Source organism: Adelges cooleyi, unplaced genomic scaffold (genome assembly GCF_023614345.1).
Source record: "Adelges cooleyi isolate 19-005CV unplaced genomic scaffold, UGA_ACOO_1.1 ACOO_flye_CR_arks_rails_tigmint_CR_PRNA_108, whole genome shotgun sequence".
NCBI lineage: Eukaryota > Metazoa > Arthropoda > Insecta > Hemiptera > Adelgidae > Adelges > Adelges cooleyi.
In genome coordinates this window covers 6,978,994-7,003,290 of record NW_026095761.1, presented here as the reverse complement: position 1 = coordinate 7,003,290, position 24,297 = coordinate 6,978,994, and the positions used below count along the sequence as shown (strand labels likewise).

The following is a 24,297-nucleotide window of genomic DNA, read 5'->3' as shown; positions in this document are numbered from 1 at the left end:
ATAATGTTATAAAAAAAAAATACACGCACTTCAGAGTAGGTACAGTAGACAATGAATGCTGTAAACGCACCGTCGAATCTTGTTACCATGCAGTAACGATTAAAAAATAACTATAATAACATTCTTTATCTTTAAATTAAATATTAAGAAAAATTGTATATGTGTAAACCATGTAGCGCGAATATAGTTCCCAAGTTTGTATAATAATTTGCAGAAATTATTAAGTTTATAATATTTATGAAAAATCATCGGAACTTTGTGTTTTTAATACTAGACTTTTTTCAAAAACATTGTTTCTAAAAAACCGAATACTCTCAAATTTATATATTTTACACATTTCATATTTTCAAATATAACAAATATTATAAAAACGTTTTAAAAGTATGTATTATTGCTGCGCGGGACAGTTTAAATTATTATAACTATTATTATCATTAATAGTAATAATTAACATAGATACTTTAGTGGATAAAAATGTTCATCATAAAATTTATTCTTAATCAAATCTTGGCCAAATTAGTATTTTCAATAGACATAAAATATAAACTATAATTTTAAATGGTTTTTTTTAATAAATACTATTGAAAAGAAATCTGTAATTTCCTTATTTAACATAACGAAATGTGTTCTTGTTGAAAGTTTTCCATTCTTTATCCCCCGTTAGATTATTCATCATAATATAGTAGATACAATTTTTTAAGTAAAATCGTAAATAATATTTGAAAATCCATATGGTAATTAGGTATAACTTGTATTGAGGTGTGGTTCTAGTGAAAAAAAAAATTTGGTAATACATCAGTATTGTCGCATTTGATTCGTGATGGCAGCAAAAGGTACGTTTTGGAAAACGTTACTTGTTGATTTATGATCAGTCCTATTATGATAGGCCATTAAATCTGTAATACAGTAATATTTTTTAAGCGTTTCTATACAAAATACACAAAGACACTTTCGTAGAATACTAAAATTTCGGTTCACCAATTACTTTTGGCAGTGTTTCGCGTGTATTCCGAAGTTGAAATTTGATTTGAAAAAGTTTGCTCGTACCCTGCATTTTATGTTCGACGGTCTTTAGTAATATAATCGCACGCACCTAAAGAACGATTGCCAGCCACAAGAACTTTGCAAGTATAGTAACATTATATAAAATTAGGACAAACTGTGTGGGATCGCTCGAAAGTTTGTCACGAACTCAATGGCAACACTATCTACCCTATTTAGCCTGTACAACACCAAAGCGCCCGTAGTACTAAGTATCATTTTAATAATAAGTTTATATAATACTATATGTAGTATATAAATCACACGGTATCAATATTATTTTGATGTTATGTACTGGTTTGCAAATCGTTTGAGACGGCAGAATAATGCGAATCAACCGGAAAACCTATGTCTATACATCTTATGCTCGGCGATAATGTTAAGAGGGTCGAAATAGAAAACAAATTTATACCCCGTTTTGGATATTTCACGGCCATTACGTTCGGCTTATCGCCTAGGTCGACCCGCGAGGAAAGAAACACAATTTTATTATTACTCGAACTTTCGCGGGTCGTTACTCGTTAGATTTACAAGACGCCTGTCTATGTTTGTGTATAATATCAGCATATTCGTGTGGTCTGAGAGTTCGACGTGTCCGAGATAAAGGCCACAATAATAATAATATACATCTAGCTCGTGCATCGGCTTTAGTTTTTATTTTGGGCTCGGCGATGGTTTATTAAAGGAATATTTGAAGTGTTTAAGACGTTTAAAACGAATTTTCGCTTTACAGTTATTATATTTTAATTGATAATTTCGATGCAAACAACTGTTAATCTTATACCGCACTTAAACGTCCGACTTGACGTCATTCCTCTTTCCCATAATGACGATAGAAAATATTATTTTTAATTAACATTATTGTGATGGAATACTATGCACTAATATATATATATATATAGTATAGTGTAATACGAGTGGAATTGGTATAAGTATAAATTTGAATAATTGTGTTACTGGCAAGATGTGACGTTTATTACTTATTAGTACTACCGTGGAGTAGACATTTTTACTCAATTAGCACTCAATTTAGCTATTTGTTTCTTAGAGAAAAATAAACGTATAAAACCTTACGAATATTATTAAAACTAAATTTCCCACTACCAGCGGAGAAATTTAATTAATGGTAGTATTTAAGGTAAGTGGTCGTACCGGAGTTGGTTAGAGGTATATATTAATTAAGTTAATTGGTAAGTTTATGACATTTGCACAAATAGGTTATGAGTAATCACCATATCTGTTTTGGCGATCCCACAAGCGTTCAATTGGAAAACCGCTAGATACTGATAATGTAACAATTACAATAATATGATGCAATATTACTTTGGAAATTTCGCGGAACCAAATATAATTTGGAAACTATCAAAAACAAACCGAGGACCGCGTACCCCTCAGCTATGCTTTTACCGGGTCGCATTATACCGTCTAGAACATCTGGCGAACTTTATTTAAATTCAACACGACCCGAGTAAATATAGTGAAACGTTATTAGCATATTAGCAATATTTTCGTTGAAAAACAAAATCCGCCGTACAATCGGTGTCATCTGCTTGGGAAAACCGATGGTGCAATGCACAGGTCTACTGAGTGCAAAATTTTGGGGTGAATGAATCACATATAGCAATAGAAAACTGATGTAAGCCTACACGTTTTCTACAAATATTGTTAACAATAAATTCATAGTTTTCATAATTGAGATTGCGTACAAATGTATTAAACCCGCATAGTATTATATAAATTTTCTATATTTTTTCTGTACAACTAAAAAAAAAAACACTTACACATCAGAGTGGACAACTGACTCACAAGCGCATTATCAAGAATTGCTATGCTTTGAGTCCAGCAGCGTTATTGACAACATGTTCTGTAAAGGTGCCAATAGCCGATCAGTTCTGAATGACAGTCTTATGGATTGACAACCAAAACTGACCATTCATGAGTATGAATGATAATAATTGGCAATCAATTTTTTTGATTGATGGATATAAAACTTGTTTGAAGTTTTTTATTCAATCAAGATGATTGACGTTCAAGAGTCAAGACTGACCATATATTCAGTTGAATGTTTAATTTTGTCGGTCAAAAAGTGAGAAGAAATGGTATGTTGTGTTTTAAAACACAAAGTGTCGCTCAATAAACTAATTAATGAAGATTCTGTTCACGGTTTTATACATTTGTATAGAATTTACTAGCTGTGCTGATAGTGAGGTTTATAAGAATAGGATACCAAAGCGAGATGCACATGACTAATAAACGGAATTTTAACAAAAAGAAAAACAATACATTTAGATCTAACTCTTTCCTTATACAAGTGTATTCTTTCTGTAAAACCATCTTTAAAAACTCGAAAAGTGTCGCATAGCCTATACAAAGATAAATTATAGATAATCAGATGGCGATGACAATTTAAATTCTTTAAGGAGATTATATAGGGGAAATATTTGTCTTTTATTGGACTATTTTTTCATTAAAAATTTTTTCTTTTTTATCACAGACAAGATATATTGCAAATGGCAATAATTGCTTCTTCGCACAAACGAATTACTATTACCGTAAATAGGTTTTAAATTGATTCAAGTTTTTTTATAAATCATGAAAATAACACTACACACTGTACATAAAATAAAAATATTTGTTTTTACTTATTGCGCAAAAAAAATGATAATTGACCGTGTATGGAAATCATCAATCATCGATTCGACTGCCAATCTATTAAGACTGTCATTCAAGATTGATCGTGTACGGTTTAATGATTATTTGTTTATAACCAGTAATAATATATTTAATTTATGATAAATAATATCAGTTATTGGATTGATCACATTACGATTTGTGCAGTGTGATTAACCGCAAATGTAATATTATTTACATTGCTGCACTATATATATGGACACGGTGGTTCTTGAAATTATGATAACAGCAGTTGTTCGCTCTCTTCTTATATAGGCTCTTTACTCCGCGACATCAATAAAATCCAATGTCTAAGTACAAAATGTGTTGGACAAATTGAGTTTTGATTAGTTTGGCGAATAATCGAACGCACCACCGTCCGAAAATAAAGTTTTCGATGGTTGGATGAGGGCAAGCTACGTTTCTGTATTAACTCCTGGAAAGCGTCCGGTCTGAATCATTGAGTCGTACATTTGTACAATATAATAATAATATAGTACATACAGTACGGCCATGAGAAACTCTAGGCGTGAAAGTTTTTCACCAAAGTTAATTCCCACACAAACAATATCCCAACTGAAGTCTTTGGTGTACAGATATTACACATAATATAGATCCACCCTACAAGAACTTTTGGTTTCAACCGCAATCGGCCACGCATATCGCAAATATTAAGTACCCACAGTGTGACCACAAGTAAATTATTTTGTTTTTTTAACCAGTAACTTCATCGATGTTTTAGCTAAAGAAAGATAGTAAAGAAAGATATTTACTTAATTATCAAAATATATATATTTATATTATCTGTTCCAAAAAGTACTGAAGAACAATAATTAGATTTCAGTTTTGCGGGGTAAATACATTTGATGAGTTTGATTTCTCCAGGTATTTAGTAAATAATTGTGGCGACGCTGATCATGAAAATTGTTTGTTATCACTTATTAACTTGTTGATATATTTTATCACTCGGGACTATAATTATGATAGAATGTCATTAAAATTTAATTTTTAAATAGACAATTTTTTTTTTTAGCACGCTTTGGCTACAAAAAGACTATGTGTGCTTTAATATGAAATACAGGTAGTATAAGAAACTCTGTAATATTATTACTCTAAAAAGCAGTAAAATTGGTTATGACGTTTTTGGCGTTATAGCGCAAAAAGGTACAGTGTTAAATCACATGTTCAATTTCGAGTTCAGTGATCTCATTAGGTACCTACTATATTTTGTCTTGCGTTCAATGAATAATTCATTACAATATAATATATTGAGCATACCCAAAGAACAAAGTTGCTATATTTTATAAAAAAAAAAATATATATTATTACTTTATTACAAATAGGTTTTTATTTTTTCAGGTGGAACCCCGTGTTCACATGACGTTAGAAATTGGCATTATTTCTTAATACTACAATGTGAGTACAAAATGTATTGACTATTACAATAAGCATTTGGCGTTTTAGTTTAAATCCACGAAATTCGGTTGTCGTTTTTTCCCTAAACTCTGCAAAATAATGAAAAAATAAAGAGACATTGTACAGAGTAAATTTAATTTTTCAAAAACAAACTGTTATTTATTATGAGCGTCTGAACTGTACTCAGAAGATTGCTAGGAACATATACGCTTGTGTTAATCACCTGCGTATCGTTCATCAAGTATACATATAGCCGTTTTTTTTTTTAGTAATTGATTATAAAAAACCAAGACCTTTTAATAACGCGTTTAGTCGGCATGTTTGTTTTTTTTCGACAATCGAGAACAATAGAAAAATAAACACTTCTTATCTGCCGGAAATACTTGAGTGCTAACACCTGGCAATAAATACATTTTGACCGACTTGACTAATTGAACGGTTAACGATGAACGGCCATACGGAACTTTATAGTTCTTGCGATTTTCGATTTCGTTGTGTTTGCTTTGAGTGCGGAAACACTTAATGAATCAAATTGCCTTTTAATGGTTTCACGACAAAGGTCGGCGAGATACATCCGAAAATAAAAGTTATTTGATCAAATTGATGTTGAGTCTTCCGGCTGAAGTCAGTGGACCGGAAATATGAAATTTACTACATCTCCTCTTATTCATTGGCTTATAATCTAATAATATAAACGGAATTTAGCAAATCCCTCGACTTTTGATAACGAAACGAAACGTTTATCAAAAGTGTGTGATTTATTTTAACATGGATATGTTATTGGGCTGTATAAAAGACATTTTAATGTCACTATTTTCGCTTTAAGTTAGAGATAAGTGATAGGAGACAAAATATAAGAGATAAATTTTAAGTGATAAGTAATAATAAATAACATACGCATGGTTCAATGTTTTTTCGTGCAAAAAAAAGTAAATAACTAGGTTTTCTTACCACTCCTTCCGTGTCAAAATAATTGCTTTGTTTACTCATCGATTTTGACGACAAATAACTACAAACAATTTTTATTTTATACTCGTGCCAACGATATAATCCTTGGGCTAGTTGAAAAAATAATGGCATTGTTGATCGCCATATAGAGTCGTCATTATGTTAAAACACTTTTTTACCAATACAATTTTTTACTAAAAAAATATACATGACAAGTACCGTAAAAATATAGAGGTCTAAAAAGCCATATAGTCGTATTGATTTTTATAAAATAAGAATATTGTTATCATTAAATGTCAACACTTTTTTTTTGGTGAAAATATATAATTTGATCTTTCTTGACAGCTGAATGAGTTTTCCGTGTAGTGCCACCTAACCTTAAAGCAGATCAAACTCCAGTTTTATTTCTAACGTAAAAATATAATATCTTCTATCGAAATTATTTTCATTTATTTTTATGTCAATATACTACTAATAGTACACAATGTTGTACTAGGCAACATTACAAATAAAAAAATCATTGTTTCAAAATACTAAGATTAAACAACCTAATTATAAAATAATTGACATTTTTTCCATGACACATTTCAAGAAAATATTATTAAGATGTATTACCACTGTTTGCGATGAGACTTCAATTGATGTTCTACATATAAACAACGATCCCGAGCCAACAATCGTTTAAATTATAGGTATAGATTGTTCTACTCTACACTTTTGGTAGGTATCCTTTTATGCGTTTCAGTGGAAATCATACTACAAAATTATAACTAGGACAATGTGCGGCAACAAGACATCGCATGTTGCTTGATTATTCAGCCAGGCCGAAAGAAAAACTTAAATGTAAAATAATGAGACACAGTTTATTTGTTTTGTAAAAAGTTTGAATTTTTAGTCGTTAATCATGCGGACGTTGGTAATAATTAAAGGCGGTGCTTTGTCTTTTGTACATGAGGTAATACATGCCTGACTATTTTGAGTATAAGACCAAGCAAATAACTATTAGGACAAACGCCATTAAGCTTAAAATAATATTTAAACACGAAGGGGTTTTAAAATAACAAATAGTTTTCAACGAACCAACTTTTACTAACCGCATACTAGCGCTTGTTTAGCTTGAGACATTATACTAATTTACACCGGATCACTTACAAGTTATTACGCATTATTATATACCGTAATTAATCATAATAATAACAACCATTATAATATGACCAAATACTAAATAATTAATTACTTAATAATATATAGTCTCGGAGCTCCGCGGTAAGCCAAACGAAAGTCTATAGCTGCAACGTTAACTTTATTAGTACTTGAAACGTTATAGTAAACAAAACGACCTTTTATAATAATGCCATCAATAAAACTCTGGAGGGAAAAACTTTTAAGTTAATTAACTTACAATTTAAAGGGAAATACAATTTAGCATAATCAGCTAGGATTTTATTCAAAAGCTGGTTAAAAACCTTTAAAAGTTTACTAGATAATATGATCATAATATAAATTGTATTTTTATAATGACACAAGATTCATTAATTCAAGATTTATAATACTTTTAACTAGAACTGCTGGACCCAAATACATCTTATTTATCTAAAACCTTATTTCAATTATTTTATTTTACAGAACGTTTACTATTCACAAAATCGAGTAACTTTGCCCGCCCAACTTAGTTACCTACAACCTATCTTCATGTTAACATAAAACAAATAAATTAAGACAATTAATTAATATAATATTATTTTTAAACGCAACTAATCAACCATGTCTACATATAACATTTATACGAAGAGATAATTATATTTTTGTATGGATATTTTTCGAAATATGTTTTATAAATATTTTGTATAATGTATTATACATTTTTTAAAACAATTTTACATGTTATTATGTTTTTGGTTGTATAAAACGTTTAAGTTTTATAATTGAACATTAAAAACGTTTTAAAAATGCTTATTGGGAACTTTGAGAAACCTTGGAAACTTTTATTAGGAAATAATATAATATCGATCAATGTAATATTAAAAAAATATTGCATTGATAACAACTGAGACGCAATTATTGGTGTTTCTGTTTTTTAAGACTAATTATTAGAAATATCCGTTTTTACAATAATTGTGAACGCAATTATGAACTACGTCTTCCGGGCAAGTTGTTTTTTTAGACACGGCAATTGTTTTGTTTGTAACTGTAAATATTTTTTTTTGTCTTTTGAAAACTGCTGACATTTTATATTTTCTTTGAAAACACCCATCTGCCGTGATCATAAACATTTTACTTTTGTAAAAGTACATAATACCCCACCCGCAATAACGTATTCCTGGGAGTTTTCTTATTGCCAATACAATACACAAACCCAGCTTTTGCTGACGACGCTCCGCGTTTCGTCTCATTTCCATCCGAGCAATAGCTATAGCAGGTACCCCTTTAGAACATATTGTTATATAGAGTAATAATCATGATAATATCCGCTATAAGTTTCTAGCTGCTGGAAACTGTTTGCTTCATCGTTTAACTGAATGAAACCCGAGTCTTAGGGCAGACATTTAATATTACAATATTATTTTACGGTAAATAGTGTATTATGTACTTTATATACAACACAAACACAGAACAAACAACAATTAATTGCGAAAATAAAAGGGATATTATTAAATTCGCTTATCGTATGAAAGTTTGATAGGTAAAGTTATTTTGTTTTAGTTTTAAAAGTAGAAGCCAACAAGTATAATCATTTCATACCTATCTATAACGCAACGATTGATAACAATTATTGATATAAACTAAAAAATGGTTTGTTTTTTATTATTATTAATACTGTACTTCTATGTAATTTTATCTGATTTATAAAAGGTGCCATACAAGTGTTGTGTATAAAAAATTTTTTTAAAAAGAACTAACATGAATTACAAAACGATTAGTATTTTTCAAAATCATAATTTTATATTTTCATATGTTGATGACTAAAAGGGTACAAGTAACAATTATATTTAAAAAAAAACTTTTCGACCATATCGTATTTGTCGATGAAAACTTTTTCTCTCTGTATTCATTTTACAGTAATCCGACAATTTTCTAAGAGATATTGAAAATCCTAATGGACATCATTCACGGGAATATATCGGTAAATATGATATATATATATATATATTTATTCATATATATTTTTCTTTTCTGGAAATGTTTACTTACAAAATCATTTTTAATATCCTCTAAATTTTCAAATACGAATATTTTATAAAACATACTTGTCGATCCTCGATGTCTGTCGTTCGTGGAAATAATTGAATAATTGTCTAAAAAATGTCATTGCTAGTTGCTACAAAGGTGAAAATCCGCCTATGTTTTGCCTCTGAATAAATAATTTTGCCCCTTTCTGTTTCGCCGTGAACTCTGTCGGATGTTCTCCAATTCATCCGAACGAACACTAATTTTGCCTTTTGACGTTTTACCGCCATATCAGCGGCAATTGTGTGAAAGAGCTCTTTTAAATTTTTATAACAGCGCAGCTCCAACACAACCGCATGGGTTGGGTCCTAACCGATCCGATGTACGTTGTCATCGCTCTTCGGTGTATCAATATTTGTCAGACCCGCCTCGAGGTAGTATTTTGGTATACACAATAGGATATTTAGTGTAGGCGTACGGTCGGGTAAGCCGGATTTCCTATCAAAATCCCGAAAACCTTTTTTTAAAATTTTGTTTGAAACGTGAAACCGCCGTGATTAAGAGCCGATTCGAGTAGATCCCGACAAGTCTGTCTTGACTGATAAAATATTACTATAAATTTTCATCTGCAATAATATATTTGTTCAAATTTGTCTTAGCATAATTTTTGGGAATCGAACTGAAACGAAATTTAGCTAACACGAAAGAACTCAGTCAACCGATTAACGCGTTTCGTGTAATATTTTTGACTGCGCCTTAACCGAAGGTGCCAGAAGGAAAAGTATTATTATTCGTTAGGGGTAAAATATTTGCAATGTAAACGTTGAGTGAGTTGTGAAGGCTTCGTACAACCTACAGCCTTCTATTATATTTTTACAATGTTTTTGCATTATCAGCGAAACACATTTTGTTTTTTGTTACAAATAATAACACCTGTCGTGTACTCGCACAATGTACATTTCCGTATAATCCATAAGCTTTATGTTTGTATAACGCGAAACGAGAAAGCAAAGTAACGCGAAAAACTTGTTCGTCCGAAATATAGCTATGGTATCTTATCTGATATGGCTATTACGCCAAATGTATTATCATTCTTATTCATATTCTTCAGCATTTACGGCCCTCGAAGGACTTACGCTGCTTCTATACATTCCACACGTCTCTTTATGTGTATTACATTACCACCGCATAAGCAAGTAGTAAGAAATCTTTGCCTTGACGTAACGGCATTGATGTGACTACTTTATCGAGTGCTAAATTTAAAAAAAGACAGGCGACAGCGCATCACCTTGGCCCTAAGGCCAGATTTAACTCCAAAACACTGCGATATTTTCTTTCCAAATTTCACTTTGTACAAAGTACGGGTGTTGCACTTTTTATCAGATGGGATTCCAAATCTTTCAAAAATATTTGATTTTCTATACAAGGAATTGTTTGAATTTCGCCTAGGCAACAGCATGATGCCAATTAGTTTTTTGAACGTGGGTTATTCAATGCAGACACAACGCAAACAAGGGCAGAGTTATTACATAAACGTACCGAGTATTTTTTTTCTCGGAATTACAAAATATTTTCGACTTTGCGAGTAGAGTATATTATGTTACAAGGAAAACAATAAAGTCGATTTGTTTGTTATAACGTTAACATTACTTCAAAATTGTATACCTCAATCCCCTTAGCGAATTAAAAAATAAATTTTACTCGGAATCTCAATAGCAACCCAACCTACACAACATTAAGTAATGATATCGTGTAATAAATTCGAAATAAAAATCCATGTAGGTTCGGCGAATCTATTTCATTATTGTTATGTATACCGAGCCCATATCACGTTGACAGTGTACAATTGATATATTATGTCTAATGCCTTATCCGTTTGTATAGAATATGATTATTACACACTAATATTTTGTCTTCGAATTAGCGCAAGGTTTCAGAATAATCTCATGACGCTCAATTCTACAACAACTATTCGATATTTTCAAATAAAATTATTATTATAAATTGTATTGTTGTACGGCTAAATTGTCGATAGCGTATCCGTCAATAGTTCTTTTAGAGCACTCGGTAGATGAAAACGCGCTACGTCGTGTTTTACAAAAAGTCAAAAAAAGTAACCGGAAAAATCAGCACATTATTTTTCAAGTCGAACACAAAAGGCAATGGGGGCGACCAACCGGGTAAGATCTGGGAATCCGACTGAAAGCTCTAGATTGTGTTAATAAACACGGCTATATTGTTTCTATTGTGTAATACGGCGGTGCTTGTCGTCGCATTCTAAATGGGGGGGGGGGAAAGAATACCTAGTTTCTCTTAACAGTGTACACGACAACGAAAATCGAAAAACCCATTTCGCAGGACAATATGAATAATGCAAAACCCCCATCAAGAAAATTATTCATACACAAAAAAAAAATACCGACAATAATACAATAAAAATAAACAATCCACCGTTTTCTTCAACAATAAAATTGATTTTTTTTTTATAAATAAGTTTATACATTCGGACTATTCGTTTGTTCAAATTGAAAATTAATTTATTCATTCATAGCAGGCAAACGCCCTAACGACAGAATTGACTACAGTGACCTTATTTCACTATAGAACTAGAAATTTGTTCCAAATTAAGATTTTTTTTATTATTGTTTCGAGTGTCTTTTACGACAGTAATCGTGTACTCTTTTAAGGCTTATCTTATAGAAAAAGATCCTACATTTTGCAAATACTTCAGCCCAGTTAGTCGAACCGTACGTGTAAGACAATAATGCCGTTAAAATATATGGTCTTGTACAACCTACAAAATTTCTGAGTAAAGTTATGGTAAGTTATAGTTAGATAGATGTGGTAAAATTATAACTTATGATGTTTAAAACGGTATTCCTGTACACACTTTAAAATTTCCACTTCACTCGCATGTGAAACTTCGAAGTTTGTAATAAATTTTCTGGATCGATAAATGAGTTGTGTAAATGTTTCTTGTAATTATAATCAAACGTAGTTAGTTGAAGTTCCTCGAGCGATTGACCTCAGTAAGTAACAATTCTTAATTCACATAAAGTCATAAAAACTTTATGACGTATAAAATAACCAGACACTTATTATTTTAACAATATACAAATCAATCGTTACCTTAAAAGCAAGCCATTAGATTATGAACATGTGTTATGACCAGCTTATTTGCTGTCACACTTATCACCATCATCTCCTCTTGTCACTTCTTTTCGCCTTCCTTTGTACTTTACGTACAGAAAATTAAAAAAAATATCAGTTTTACTAGCTGTACTCGGAGAGAATAAGGATTTGGTCGATTATGACCCCTCCCTCCCCCAATGTTGTTTTTGAACATAACCGTAATCCATAATGACACATGCTCTAACACACAATACACACACACACACAATTATTATTTTATTTTTATCTTTCTCAAAAAAAAAAAAAACCCTTGAGACGTCGATAAATATTTATGCGGCGCGGAAAAGTAGGTAATCAGGTATTCAGCGATGAATTTTGATAGGTTCTACGTCACACAATCTGTCTAAAAAAACTATAAAGTAGAGATGAAACTGTCGGGATGAATTTTATTTTGAACGCTATGTGTTTGGTGTTCTTCGAGTAAATGACAGCACCGATATCTCGTTAGCCTTAAAACGTGTTACCGACGGCGGCCAATATACTTCGATGTAGGAGAAATGTGGAAAACCGTATCGATGGGACTAAATTTGATTATCGTCTGAACCACAGTTCTGTTGCGTTTTGGGTTCTCCCGTTTGGAGCTAAACCAAAAATCGCATTTCATTGTAAAAAAAAAAAATAAATCCTTTTAGAAGTTCGTTAAGATCCTACGCATATCGCACGGGATTTTGTAAGAAAGTACGTTTTTGGCACGGTGTTGATTTATCGAGTTATCGCTTTGCTCGTTTCCAAAAAAAACGAATTCAATTACTCAATACGGTAAGTGAGAAAAGCAAAGCGGGTCGTGTCAACGCTAATGTAAAATAAACTACACCTCTTCAAATGTTATTAGACCAACTGTAACGGCAGCAGAGGAGATTTCGCTCAAAGGTACTCCACAGAGCGTAACGTTCAAAACGCACCTAATATATTATATTGTATAAGGGTGACTAAACACGGGAAACGTGACGCCGGGAAACGGGTAAAATGTATATACGTAGGAGGAATTTCACCTGAGTACCGATTTAATGTCTTAAAAAATTCTTCAACATTTCCTTCGGAGGTGGGGCGAGGGTTCGGTTGAACTGAAAAATATTAGTGCAATGCGCTTTAAAGTTACAGTTCAGGTAAATCAAGAATATTAACCGTCGTTAATTTCACCCAGTCAGGTTTGCTCGGGAGAGTCCAGAATGTTTAATTTCGTTTTTTTCCGGCACGTTCCTGGTCGATAAGTTCTGGAAAGGAAGACTCGTAAGAAAAATGCTATAAATATATAATGAGCTTAAACCGTTTAATATTATTTTCGTTTCAAGCATAAAATACAACTAATAAAATAAGACTCCGATAATTGGTTTGCGCTCAAATTCACCTCCTCATACCGTTCTGCAGAATTAGAATACACTTACCTACTTGTTAAATCCTTGGTGCCGTAATATTTAAATATAAAAAACGAGTGGAATTTTTTATTACCATAGTTCGTGATCGACCGACAGCCTTTTGAACATCAACACAAGAGTGGAGTTAGGATATGAATCGATGCTCGCAGTAAACAAGTCGGTGTACAGTTGGTGGCAAAGATGAGAAGCCATAAACTGTATATAATATATATTTCTCTTTTATTTTTATTCGGGTCGGATATACAGTTTTTTCGTTTTTACGTTATTCCAACAATCGACGGCGTGTGTAAATAAATTAAAGATATTCGCGTACATCGAAATGCGTCCCAGGTGCTTTTGTTATTATAACATTATGTATGGTGTGTATTGTTATAGGTTAATAAAATATAATACTATATTAACACCGATAATACCTATTGAACCTGCTGTTGTGTGCACGTAGGGCGTCGATGTTTGATTTGCACGCCGTGAATTCAATTTCAACTGCCGGATGAACGAATACCGTAATAATTCTATTCATCCTTTTTCATCCGTATAGTGTAATGTACCTAAATCAATAACAAAAATAATATGGTAGGTAGATTGTTTTAAAAAAAAATCTCTTTTGACCTTGACTGGACACGGGCACGTTGTGCGTGCAAATATCGAACAGGACTCGGAAATTGTATGAAAATAAGCTATAGATCACTTTTGAAAGACTACAGTTAATAACTTCCTAAAAAAAATATATGTATATATATATATATATATGATATATTTACTTCTTGGAAAATCGATCAGTGTTCGTTATTCTAAATCACCACAAAAGTAATAAAACCGAAAAAAAAACAAAAACCATTTCAAGATTAGGTAAACGTGATAAATTATGAACGGAAACCGTTTGCTTACTTTAATTACATTTTTTTAATACTAGCGAATATCAGATTGTGCGTGGTATATTTTATCCACTCGGTACTTATGATATTTTATTAAACAGTGCGATTGCAGTTATTATGTTTTCTAGAGTGTAGTTAAAATAAATTTACACATTTCACTATAAGGTGAAATTTTCTCCGAAAATTCACCTTTGTCCAACGTACAGAAAAATCCTAAAATACTGAGCCGGGCTACAGGCTGTATTCTATATCGCGGCAAAAGCTATAAATTCTAACGGTCTTATTATATCTGTACACTACCTCTATATATATATATATATATATATATACTATACATCACACCAGTCATATTTCATATTGTTATGGACGGACGACATCTGAAAAACAAGTCCGGAAACCCAATTTGAGCATCGTTATTCTTGGCAAAACTTAATTAATATTGTCCTTATAGATATATGTGATGTACGCGCGTGGAGACGAATAAACAACCAACAGAACAAGGGCTGTGTACAATATAATATTTCGGCACATATTCGCGTAACATAGCACAACATATTAATGCCACTATATTATAATGTATCGGTATGTATGTATGTACATATATTATTTAGAGAGAAATTTAGAGAGATGCATCACGTATTATTATACAGAATACACGAACATTTGACAGAAACGATTAATCATTCACAAGTAGTATGTACTCCGCATTACCCGCACTTATGCAGATCTATTATAATTGTTACTGTCTAAGTAACCGCGGCGGTATTTACAAGGTAGTACAAAGGAAAATATTGCGCAATTGTCATAAGTGACACGTACAAACATAAATAATGGTTAAGTGTCTTTTTAAGAAGCGCCCAACTAGTGCGATATTCGGTTGCCAAAACTAATCAAATTGTAAAACTGAAACTATTTTTTTTTTTTAATAAAATAAGTTTTCCAAAAAATGTTTGGCACGTACAGAAGAGGATTTTTTGCTGTCGGGGATGGTATATGCCTCGGATCAAAGTTATCCCGTTTCAGATTAACCCTGCCGCGAACAGAGTAAAACATTATGAAAAATAGTTTTCGGAATTCGGTTAGATCCAAAACAATGTCGAAAGTATTACGGTAATTTAGTCGAAACACTAATTTGTACTTTTATCAATTTCCAAATAGCAAAAAAATGTTTTGAAATTGTTTGTAAAACGTAGCATTATATTGCAGATGTACCTAACGTAATGCAGATAAAATACTTTAGAAGTGCATTTATAAAAATTGTATATTGTATATAAAATACACCCTTGTTCACCACACATTTTTACAAGAATATAATTTTCTTAAAAACATAATAAAACGTTTTTAAAATATTTCATTGAATAACAAAAGTTTTAAATATATTTTTGCTACGTGTTGTACGATAAAAATGTTAATGGTACAAAAGATATAATATTATATACGGTATAATATTATACAATGTGATAAATTTGTCACGAGACACTCATTTCCTCTTAAAATAATTGCAATTTTGTAGTTTATCTTTAAGGGATACTTGGATATGTGTTATTTAACAATATTAGACAACATTCGTATTTTTATTTTAGAGCGGGTGGAGATACAAATAATACTGCACTCCACCCTTCCTCCCGTCCAAAATTTTAAACTTTAATAAATTTAAATGTAATTATCCAATTGGCTATCGACTAGTCAACATTTTCAGTAAATTATTCTTTATACAAAAAGTTATTTATACGTTACCGTAGTTTTAACAGTTGGCAGAGCACTGGGCATTACTGTAAAAGGTAAAAAATAAGTAATTTTCTAATATTGTAAAAAAAAAACATATACAATAATGTTTTTAAATAGAAAAACTACAACATTTAAATTATTTTTCTAGAAAATGAGTGTCTCACGTTTAATTTATTACCCTGTATAAATGCTGAGTATTTTTCGTTTAATCTATATTTGTTTAACGTTTTACATCAATTTTTAAAAGTTATAGCAAAATAAAAATGATATACTCTTACGTTCCATTTTCTCTCTGATTGAAAAAAAGCTCATTTGTTTTGCCCGTTTAGGTTTAATCGCGTTAATTTATTCACGGCCGATTCGTGTACGGTTTATGGTAGAATAACGTTTTCATTGGCAAGCTGGCTAGGTCTTAACCGAGCATTTATTATCCGTAGGTTAACGTTTAGTCAAAGTCCTCGGTATGGATGCGGTAAGAATCTTGCGCTACTCGAACGGCAAATCAATCACAAGCCACTGCCACTGTCAGCGTGAACATTCGATGATATGTGCTTTTCGTTGGCAGCAGAAATGAAAGCTCATTTTTTATAACCGCATTAACAATAAATCCGCTGGCGTTTTACTATTTTTGCTTCGCCGTGCATCTAAAACGAAGTAGTTTTGTTCAAAGAAAGGATACTGGTAAGCAAAACCGGTGATTGCGAAGTCCCATCGTTTGATGCATATTTTTCCAATCACACCGTATCTGCGTGACACAAGTGTTGAAACCAATTTCAATTGGTCATAGTTCGTTCCCAGGCCTTATCCCCATTGGCGCAACTAGCTGGAAGTTAAAATCCTTCTAAACTCGTTCGGGATCTAAAAAAATATCACTAACCAATCAGGCATAGCCTTCAAGTATGGTTTTTAATTTTTATTGATATTCTGAAAGAATTCTCAGAGTTTTGAAAAGGTCTGAACCTCCTTAGCCCCCCTCTAGTTGCGCTAATGCTCATCTCACACGCACAAACGACTTTGGCTGTCAATTGACTATATAATGCATTTAACAACGTTGTGCTTGTTTCGATTTTTGTGCGCTGCTGCTATTATTCGCCCGAATACATTAGATTATATTAACCGCAATGTGCGCGTACCGGATTTGTTAGCTGACTGATGACAATAGAAAAGAAAAACTACCCCTGCGTGGCGCTTAATGTCAATCTCAAAGCCAAAGCCATTAGGTATAAAGTTTAGAAGAAAGCGTCGGGAAAGCCTCAATGTCAGTTGGGGTCAAATTGTAATTTCGAAGAATAGTTTTCACGGGAAAACGAAAAACGGTCAGCGCTTTTCACTGTTTAGTATGACTGAAGACGTTGTTGTTTTTTTTTCTTTTAGACACAAACTTTCGGTCAAAACGCTACGAGCAACAAAAATGAACTACCATCCAACTGTTTTTTTTCTTTACTTTACCGTCCAGGACCGTAAAAGGCGGCTGGAAATTTCGCCCAAAGAAGAAAAATCACAGTTCTATTCATCTCTAACGTATTTGTTCTATGAATTTTGTAAGTCACGTGTATTGTCTGTGTTGTGACTTTGAGAACTGTTTATGTTTTACAATAATATAAAATATTCTTAACGACACCAAACCTCATAGTTACCATCTACTTTCCCTCCGCTTTCATTTCACAAAAGTGGAGCTAATCACAGACGTAAGTTCTCCCATTTGTTATTCTTTACCGGCTACCATTTTTTTTTTTTAATTTCACAAAACCCTTTGTTTTTATTAAGAACGTTCAGCGAATTCTCGGTTTTTCTTTTATGCGTTACTTTTTCTTACGTCTATTGATATTGTTTCAAACAAGAATGCATATTCAGTGATTTGGGAATGGCTAGAATAAATCAGGTAGATATATTGGCTCTTTTAACTCTATTGAAATGCATAGAAACGAAACATGAATCGTTATTTTATTCCTTGGTCTGCAAACCTAGTCAGTAGTCATTCCTCACTTTGACTCGAACGTTCTTATTCTATCGACATCGGATTAAAAGAGAAGTTTCCTAAAGCTCCAGCGAACGTTCCAATTAAAATATTTATGACTGACCTAAAATGGGAAGGTCCTGGCGAAGGCAATGTGCTTACCATCGGAAAGTTTTGTATAGTGTCATTTGCGTACTTCAATGAACAATCCCATTCATCATTCATCGTTCTCGTCGGTGTTGGTTTTGGTTGTTTAGTTTTATTACGGAATTCGGGTTTCTTCTCGTGGATCCGTCGAGAAATCGCTTTTTCGTAGCCTCATTATAGAAACTCTATTACGGTTATCCCAAGCTCATTGTTGAAACCTTGTCGAATACTGTATACTTGGCCAACAGTTCGGTCAGGATGCGAACACGTGCATTCGGTTTTAATAATAAATACAATTACAACCACGCGGCTACGGGCAAACGAGGCAAAATACAAGGCATGGAATAGATAAATATTTGTTTCAAACCACATCGGATTCCAGTGAAAAACACCATAATGAATTATTGGGTAGCAAGTAGAATTATCGCGTCATTCAACATTTTGTCGGCATTTCTCTTTTAAGCCATACCTACCCTTTTTGTTAGCACAACTCCGATGGAATTCTATCGTATAAATGGGGAAAATCCGGATTTGCCAAAACTAGAGAAAATCCGAATTTCCGGAATCCAAAATTCAATTTTTCTCGAGGGTATTATCCGATAGCCAAGATTTATTTATTTCGCGGTATATTCGTGTAATATTGGAGTTTATGTAAAATAAACAACGCCACGCTAATGGACAGATACCGTCATTGCCACCACCGTACCATATTAATTTTAATAAGTAACTATTTAAACAAAATCGAGAAACGACACTTTTAAAGTAAAGAAAAATTAACAATAAACTTTTAAGAGTCGAGCCGACTCTTAGCGTGGCTCAGCGTGGCATTGTTGTCACAAAACTTTAATGTCTAATCTTTGTTGTCACATCTTAAAAGTTCAAAGTCCTCTCAAGTTTAATTAGTTCATTTAAATTATTTTTTTCGTCATCGTGATATCTAGACTTATCCACATTAACATTAATAGAGAGGTAAAAGACAATTAAAAAACAATCATTACTTTATATGAAAAAAAAGGCGACATGTACATTTGTAATCGTCGTTTGTCCTGTAATAAACAAAATGGTTTTGTCATATGATATTACTTCCGGTGGGATAAACGTGTAAAAACACACTAACTATCCATTTAAAAAATGGAAAAATTATGACTAATAACTCATCAGGTTGACGATTAGTCAATTAAAAACTGTAGACAAAATCTACGTCCACTGTGTTAAGAGACTTTGCCTTTTATGAAAAAATCGTTAAGTTTAAACAAATAAGACAATTATTTTTCGTTTACATTTAGGATACGAGTCGTAATGATAGAGTCTGTATAGCTCGTTTGTATTTATTCGGCCGGTCGCTTCCAGACAGCGAAGCGAATGCAGAAAATAAAAAATAACCGTCATCGCTACCGTATCAATCCCAAGTCTAATAAATAAATAAGCAAATGGTACGAAATATAAAAAAGAGAAAACATAACATTATGGCGCATTAGGACAAATCCAGCCGAATGCGTCATCGTTGTGTAATCGAAAAGTTACACAACGATATTAAAATTTTAAGTTTAATGTTTGGGAACAATTTTTTTAATTTTTAGACAATCGACTTGTACGTTAAGAATGCGTCTAAGTTGTTTGATAACTTAGATGTTTTGAAGTTAGTAAAAATCGTGGTTGTTCTATCTTTGTCAATAAACTTCTAAAAATGAATAAATTCATAATTTAATTCGATATCAAAAAACGAAAGACTTATAAAATCGTTAATGTTGATTTAAATTAAAACTTTGTATATTTATCAAGGTAAATTATAGAAAATTGATTGATTTGTTTGAGTAAATAATAGTTTATTTATTGAATAAAATATATTTAAATTTACAAATTTATTAGTTTAATAATAATAATTTAACATTACTTTCTAAAATGTTATGAATCGACAAATAAGTGTGTCCATTTCTTATTTTGAAGCTTTAACTCGTCAATTTTAAAATGTTTTCTCAATAAACAGAATAATTATTATTTTAAAATCCTAATAATGTTTTTAAAAATTGTATTATTAATCATCTTACGTGTAATATTTGATAAAGTGTAGAAAATATGAATTATTATGCTAAATTTTTTATTTAAGATGATTTTGATGCCCTTCGTATTGAATGTAAGCAATTATTTGCAAAACCATAATTTCAGCTATAAACTAAAGTTATATTATCATTACGGTACAGTTATGGGAATCTTTTATCAGTAATTCATATTTTTATCATTTTATCACACTGACCGTAATTCTGTTTTATTTTTTTTTTTACAGTCTAAATTTAACTACTGTACAGATTTGACTGTTAAAAAACAATTGTCAAAACCAATGACAATATGATAATTATGGCCACACGTTGGCTGATAAATTTGGATAGTTTGGATAAATGCAAAAGTTTCTCAAATGAGTCACAAATAAAAATCTTTTATTATATTTTTAAATCGTTTTCTCATTGTCTAAATGCAATTTTAAAAATCTGCCAACCTATGTACTTTGGAAATATTGACAATTTTATGTCTTTGCTATGGCACACACACGGAAAATTGACACCGACACCGCTTATCATAACGAAAAATAATAGCTGATTATTCTGATAAGAGAGATAAGAGAAGAAGATAGAGGGTGAAAGATAGGGGTGAGAGATGATGGGTGGGGGCATATATGTTGTATTCACAACGTTCAAAATAGAAATGAATTATAAATGTAATAACTTAAGGGACCAAATTCTCTATGAATTGGTTTAGGCCAGATATTATGAAAACACTTAAATATTAGCCAGAAACTAGATATGTTTACTAGCCACTTTAGATACATAAAAATGTATCCCGTGGTGTTGCGGACTCGTACGCAAGCTGTTTCATAATATTTTGTAAGTCATACCTTTCATTTAAAATTCTATAAAAAATAGATCTGCCGAACCATATTCCAAACAAAAATAATAACAATCAACTTAATGGTTAGCGAAGGTTTTTTAAAAATCGATTTGGGCGTTCAATCAATATCATTAAGACTGATAATAGTAATTATGTATCAGAAAATTTGGCTGTACATTTTTAACCAGACGGCAGATCTGCCGCACTCCGTATCCTAAGTAAACGTATATAATATGAACATCTGTACATCTATTATTACAGGACCGTCATAATATAGACAGGTTCGTGTAATTCAATAACAATCATCATTCACATCTAATATAATATAACCACGTGTACCGACCGAGGTAAATTATTATGCGTATAAAAATTAATTTTTATATTATGCAAAGCGAATAACGTTGAAGGTAGAGTATGGAATTTATTTGTTAATGGTTAAAGTAACTTAAACTTAATTTGGCGTTGCAACTGTTGGAGTAGTCGTGTAACATCTGGATTTTTAGTATTCGCCGACGTTATCCATCATGGAATGGAAACGTGACGGAAAGTTTCCCAAGACTTTGAAAGCATATCCGCTTGGCGACATCTTCTCATTATACACGGCACGGTCTTATTTGACGCGAAAATGAAAAGTAACAAAACGAATTAAAAAACGTACTTTTTGATATGAAATTAACGTTAGCTTGCTTTCAATTCAAACCCAAAAGAATAATAGGCTGTCAATCGGTTTTTTTCTTTATTGTTATTTTATTGATAAAATTATTATTTTTCATTCGCCGTTCAACTTTAACGTTTCCGTTTATTAAATGTATTATTTTATCGTAATAGTATTTGTGTTCAAATATTTAGTCTTAATTTACTTGAAATAAAATATTATTATTATATTATATTATACGAAAAATAACATAAAAAATTAACGTTGGCAAAATGTCTGTGCTGTTGGTCGTAAAAACCCCTAATAATTAGAAACATAACGGTCGTTAAGGTTCTAGATGAACTGGATGGGTTATAAAAGTATTGTTGAGCTAAATATTTCTTACTGCGACCAACCCACTCATACAAAGACTAATGCGCGTTGTTGTAGTACATATTTGTTAAATTAATCGAATCAGACGTTTTAGCGTTTGGGTACACCATACAAGTAATTTCGCAAGCAAGCAGAAACTACTTTGTAGTTGGTTGGTATCCTTTTTCGTTTCATATTCACCTGAAACCTATTTGAGTCTAATGAACGGCACTTAGAACACCTGCACGGGATCCTGTATAATTTTAAACCCATCACATTAGCCGGAACGTTTTATATTTGCGTACGCTCTAGTCTACCTCACATGAGAACCCGGAAACGCGCTTTACTGATAGATCAAAGGATCTATTACTCTCAGTTATACGAGACCCTAAAGAGGCTATGAACTACAAAGAGTTTTGCGGTTATCCCTTGTCAAAATCAGAGATTGCCTTGTATTATATCGTCGTTAATATTATTACTATTATGTATTAGTACAGACATTTCACTTTAATGCTGGATTTAATTATTTCTCTATAATACAACGTCATATATTGTTTTTAAGCTTTGGCAGGTTTCTATTAATTGAAATAAACAGGTGAAGCTGCATTACTTAGCAGTAAAATTCGTGCCTGTATTATTTTTTAATCTGGGATACAATTAATCATTTACGTAATTACTAACTTTTAATGCTAAAAAAAAAAAAAAATAATGTAAAAAATAAATAATGAATACATTAATATTATAACATTAGTTTTGTATAATGATATAGTAATCATGTTTAATTTCAACTATTTTAATACATGTTGTTGATTATTATTTCACTTGAAAGAAACTATTACTAATATAGTTAGTAGCTTGGTATTAAATACTAGCACTGATGAATAAGAAGCGGACACAATTCTGGTGACGTTTTAAGATTGCCTTTTGATTTTTCCTTTCAATTTGAGACTTTCAATGGTCGTTTATCTGTTGTTTAGAATGGTAAAGTGATCAGTGCCGGAAACCCGCCGAACGATGAGCTTCTTCACGTCCCTTCACCAAATAGTCACCAGCGGTGTGGCCCAGTTGAGCCTGAGTCCAAAACGGTTTTCGCTGTCGAAGGAATCCGGAGCAGATGGCGAGGAAGCGGCAGTCGCTGCAGCAGCAGCCGCGTCTTCCAGCAGGTCGGCCAGCACGGGCAGTGTCAGTGGTATTCCTAGGATCGTGACGCCCCAAGGTAGCGGAAGCGGAGGGCCTAGGTCAAGTGGTGGACCCAGGCGAACGGGATCATTCAGACAAATATCTCAGCCCAGAAACCCTCAGGCTTTCTGCAGGCGCAGACAGTCATGGCCCGAAATTGACCAAAACGCGTCGTCCGGGTAAGTCGAACACAAAGTAATCATACCTAGCATTTTAATGAGAATTTAGAAATATTAAAATGGTTCATATCTAAGTTCGTGAACTTAATTTAAATCGTTTGTGTAGTTTTTTAATTTCCCGTAAATTTTCACAAATATCCGATAAACCTAACGAAACCTGTTATAAATGATTTCTATTGAATGATTTTAGATTATTTTTTAAGTTTGTTTCAATTAATTTATGACGAAATCATCAAAAGTTGTACGCAGTATTATTTATACTGATAAATTGAGTCAAAAGGTTAAGAAGTTAATGTTGATTACAATGGAAATTACTTTCAGCTCCTTGTAAAATAGATAAAATAAGAATTTATTCCAAGTGTCTTCTTTAACAATATAACAAATACAAAATTAGCTATATTTTTCTTTTGTTGTTTTAATTTCATTTACAAATGGTTATTATTGCCTTCCAACAAGTAGTAGATAATTTCACCAGCTCAATCAAGTCTATAAAAACTTTCGAGTAAATCCAAGTTTATATTCCACTGTTTAC

General features: G+C 32.0%; 1 protein-coding gene across 4 annotated transcripts in view; it reads left to right on the top strand.

The window, feature by feature from the left end:
* LOC126839480 (BAI1-associated protein 3) overlaps positions 1 to 24,297 on the top strand; it is a 124,697-nt gene that overhangs the window by 37,310 nt on the left and 63,090 nt on the right. For 3 of the 4 annotated variants that reach the window (XM_050574831.1, XM_050574822.1, XM_050574801.1), the window contains exons 2-3: positions 5,071 to 5,127; positions 23,385 to 23,765. In XM_050574831.1, the coding sequence (XP_050430788.1) occupies positions 23,422 to 23,765 (344 nt within the window). In that variant the 5' untranslated portion in view covers positions 5,071 to 5,127; positions 23,385 to 23,421. The remainder of the gene's footprint in view (positions 1 to 5,070; positions 5,128 to 23,384; positions 23,766 to 24,297) is intronic. The other variant, XM_050574811.1, reaches the window with a different exon arrangement.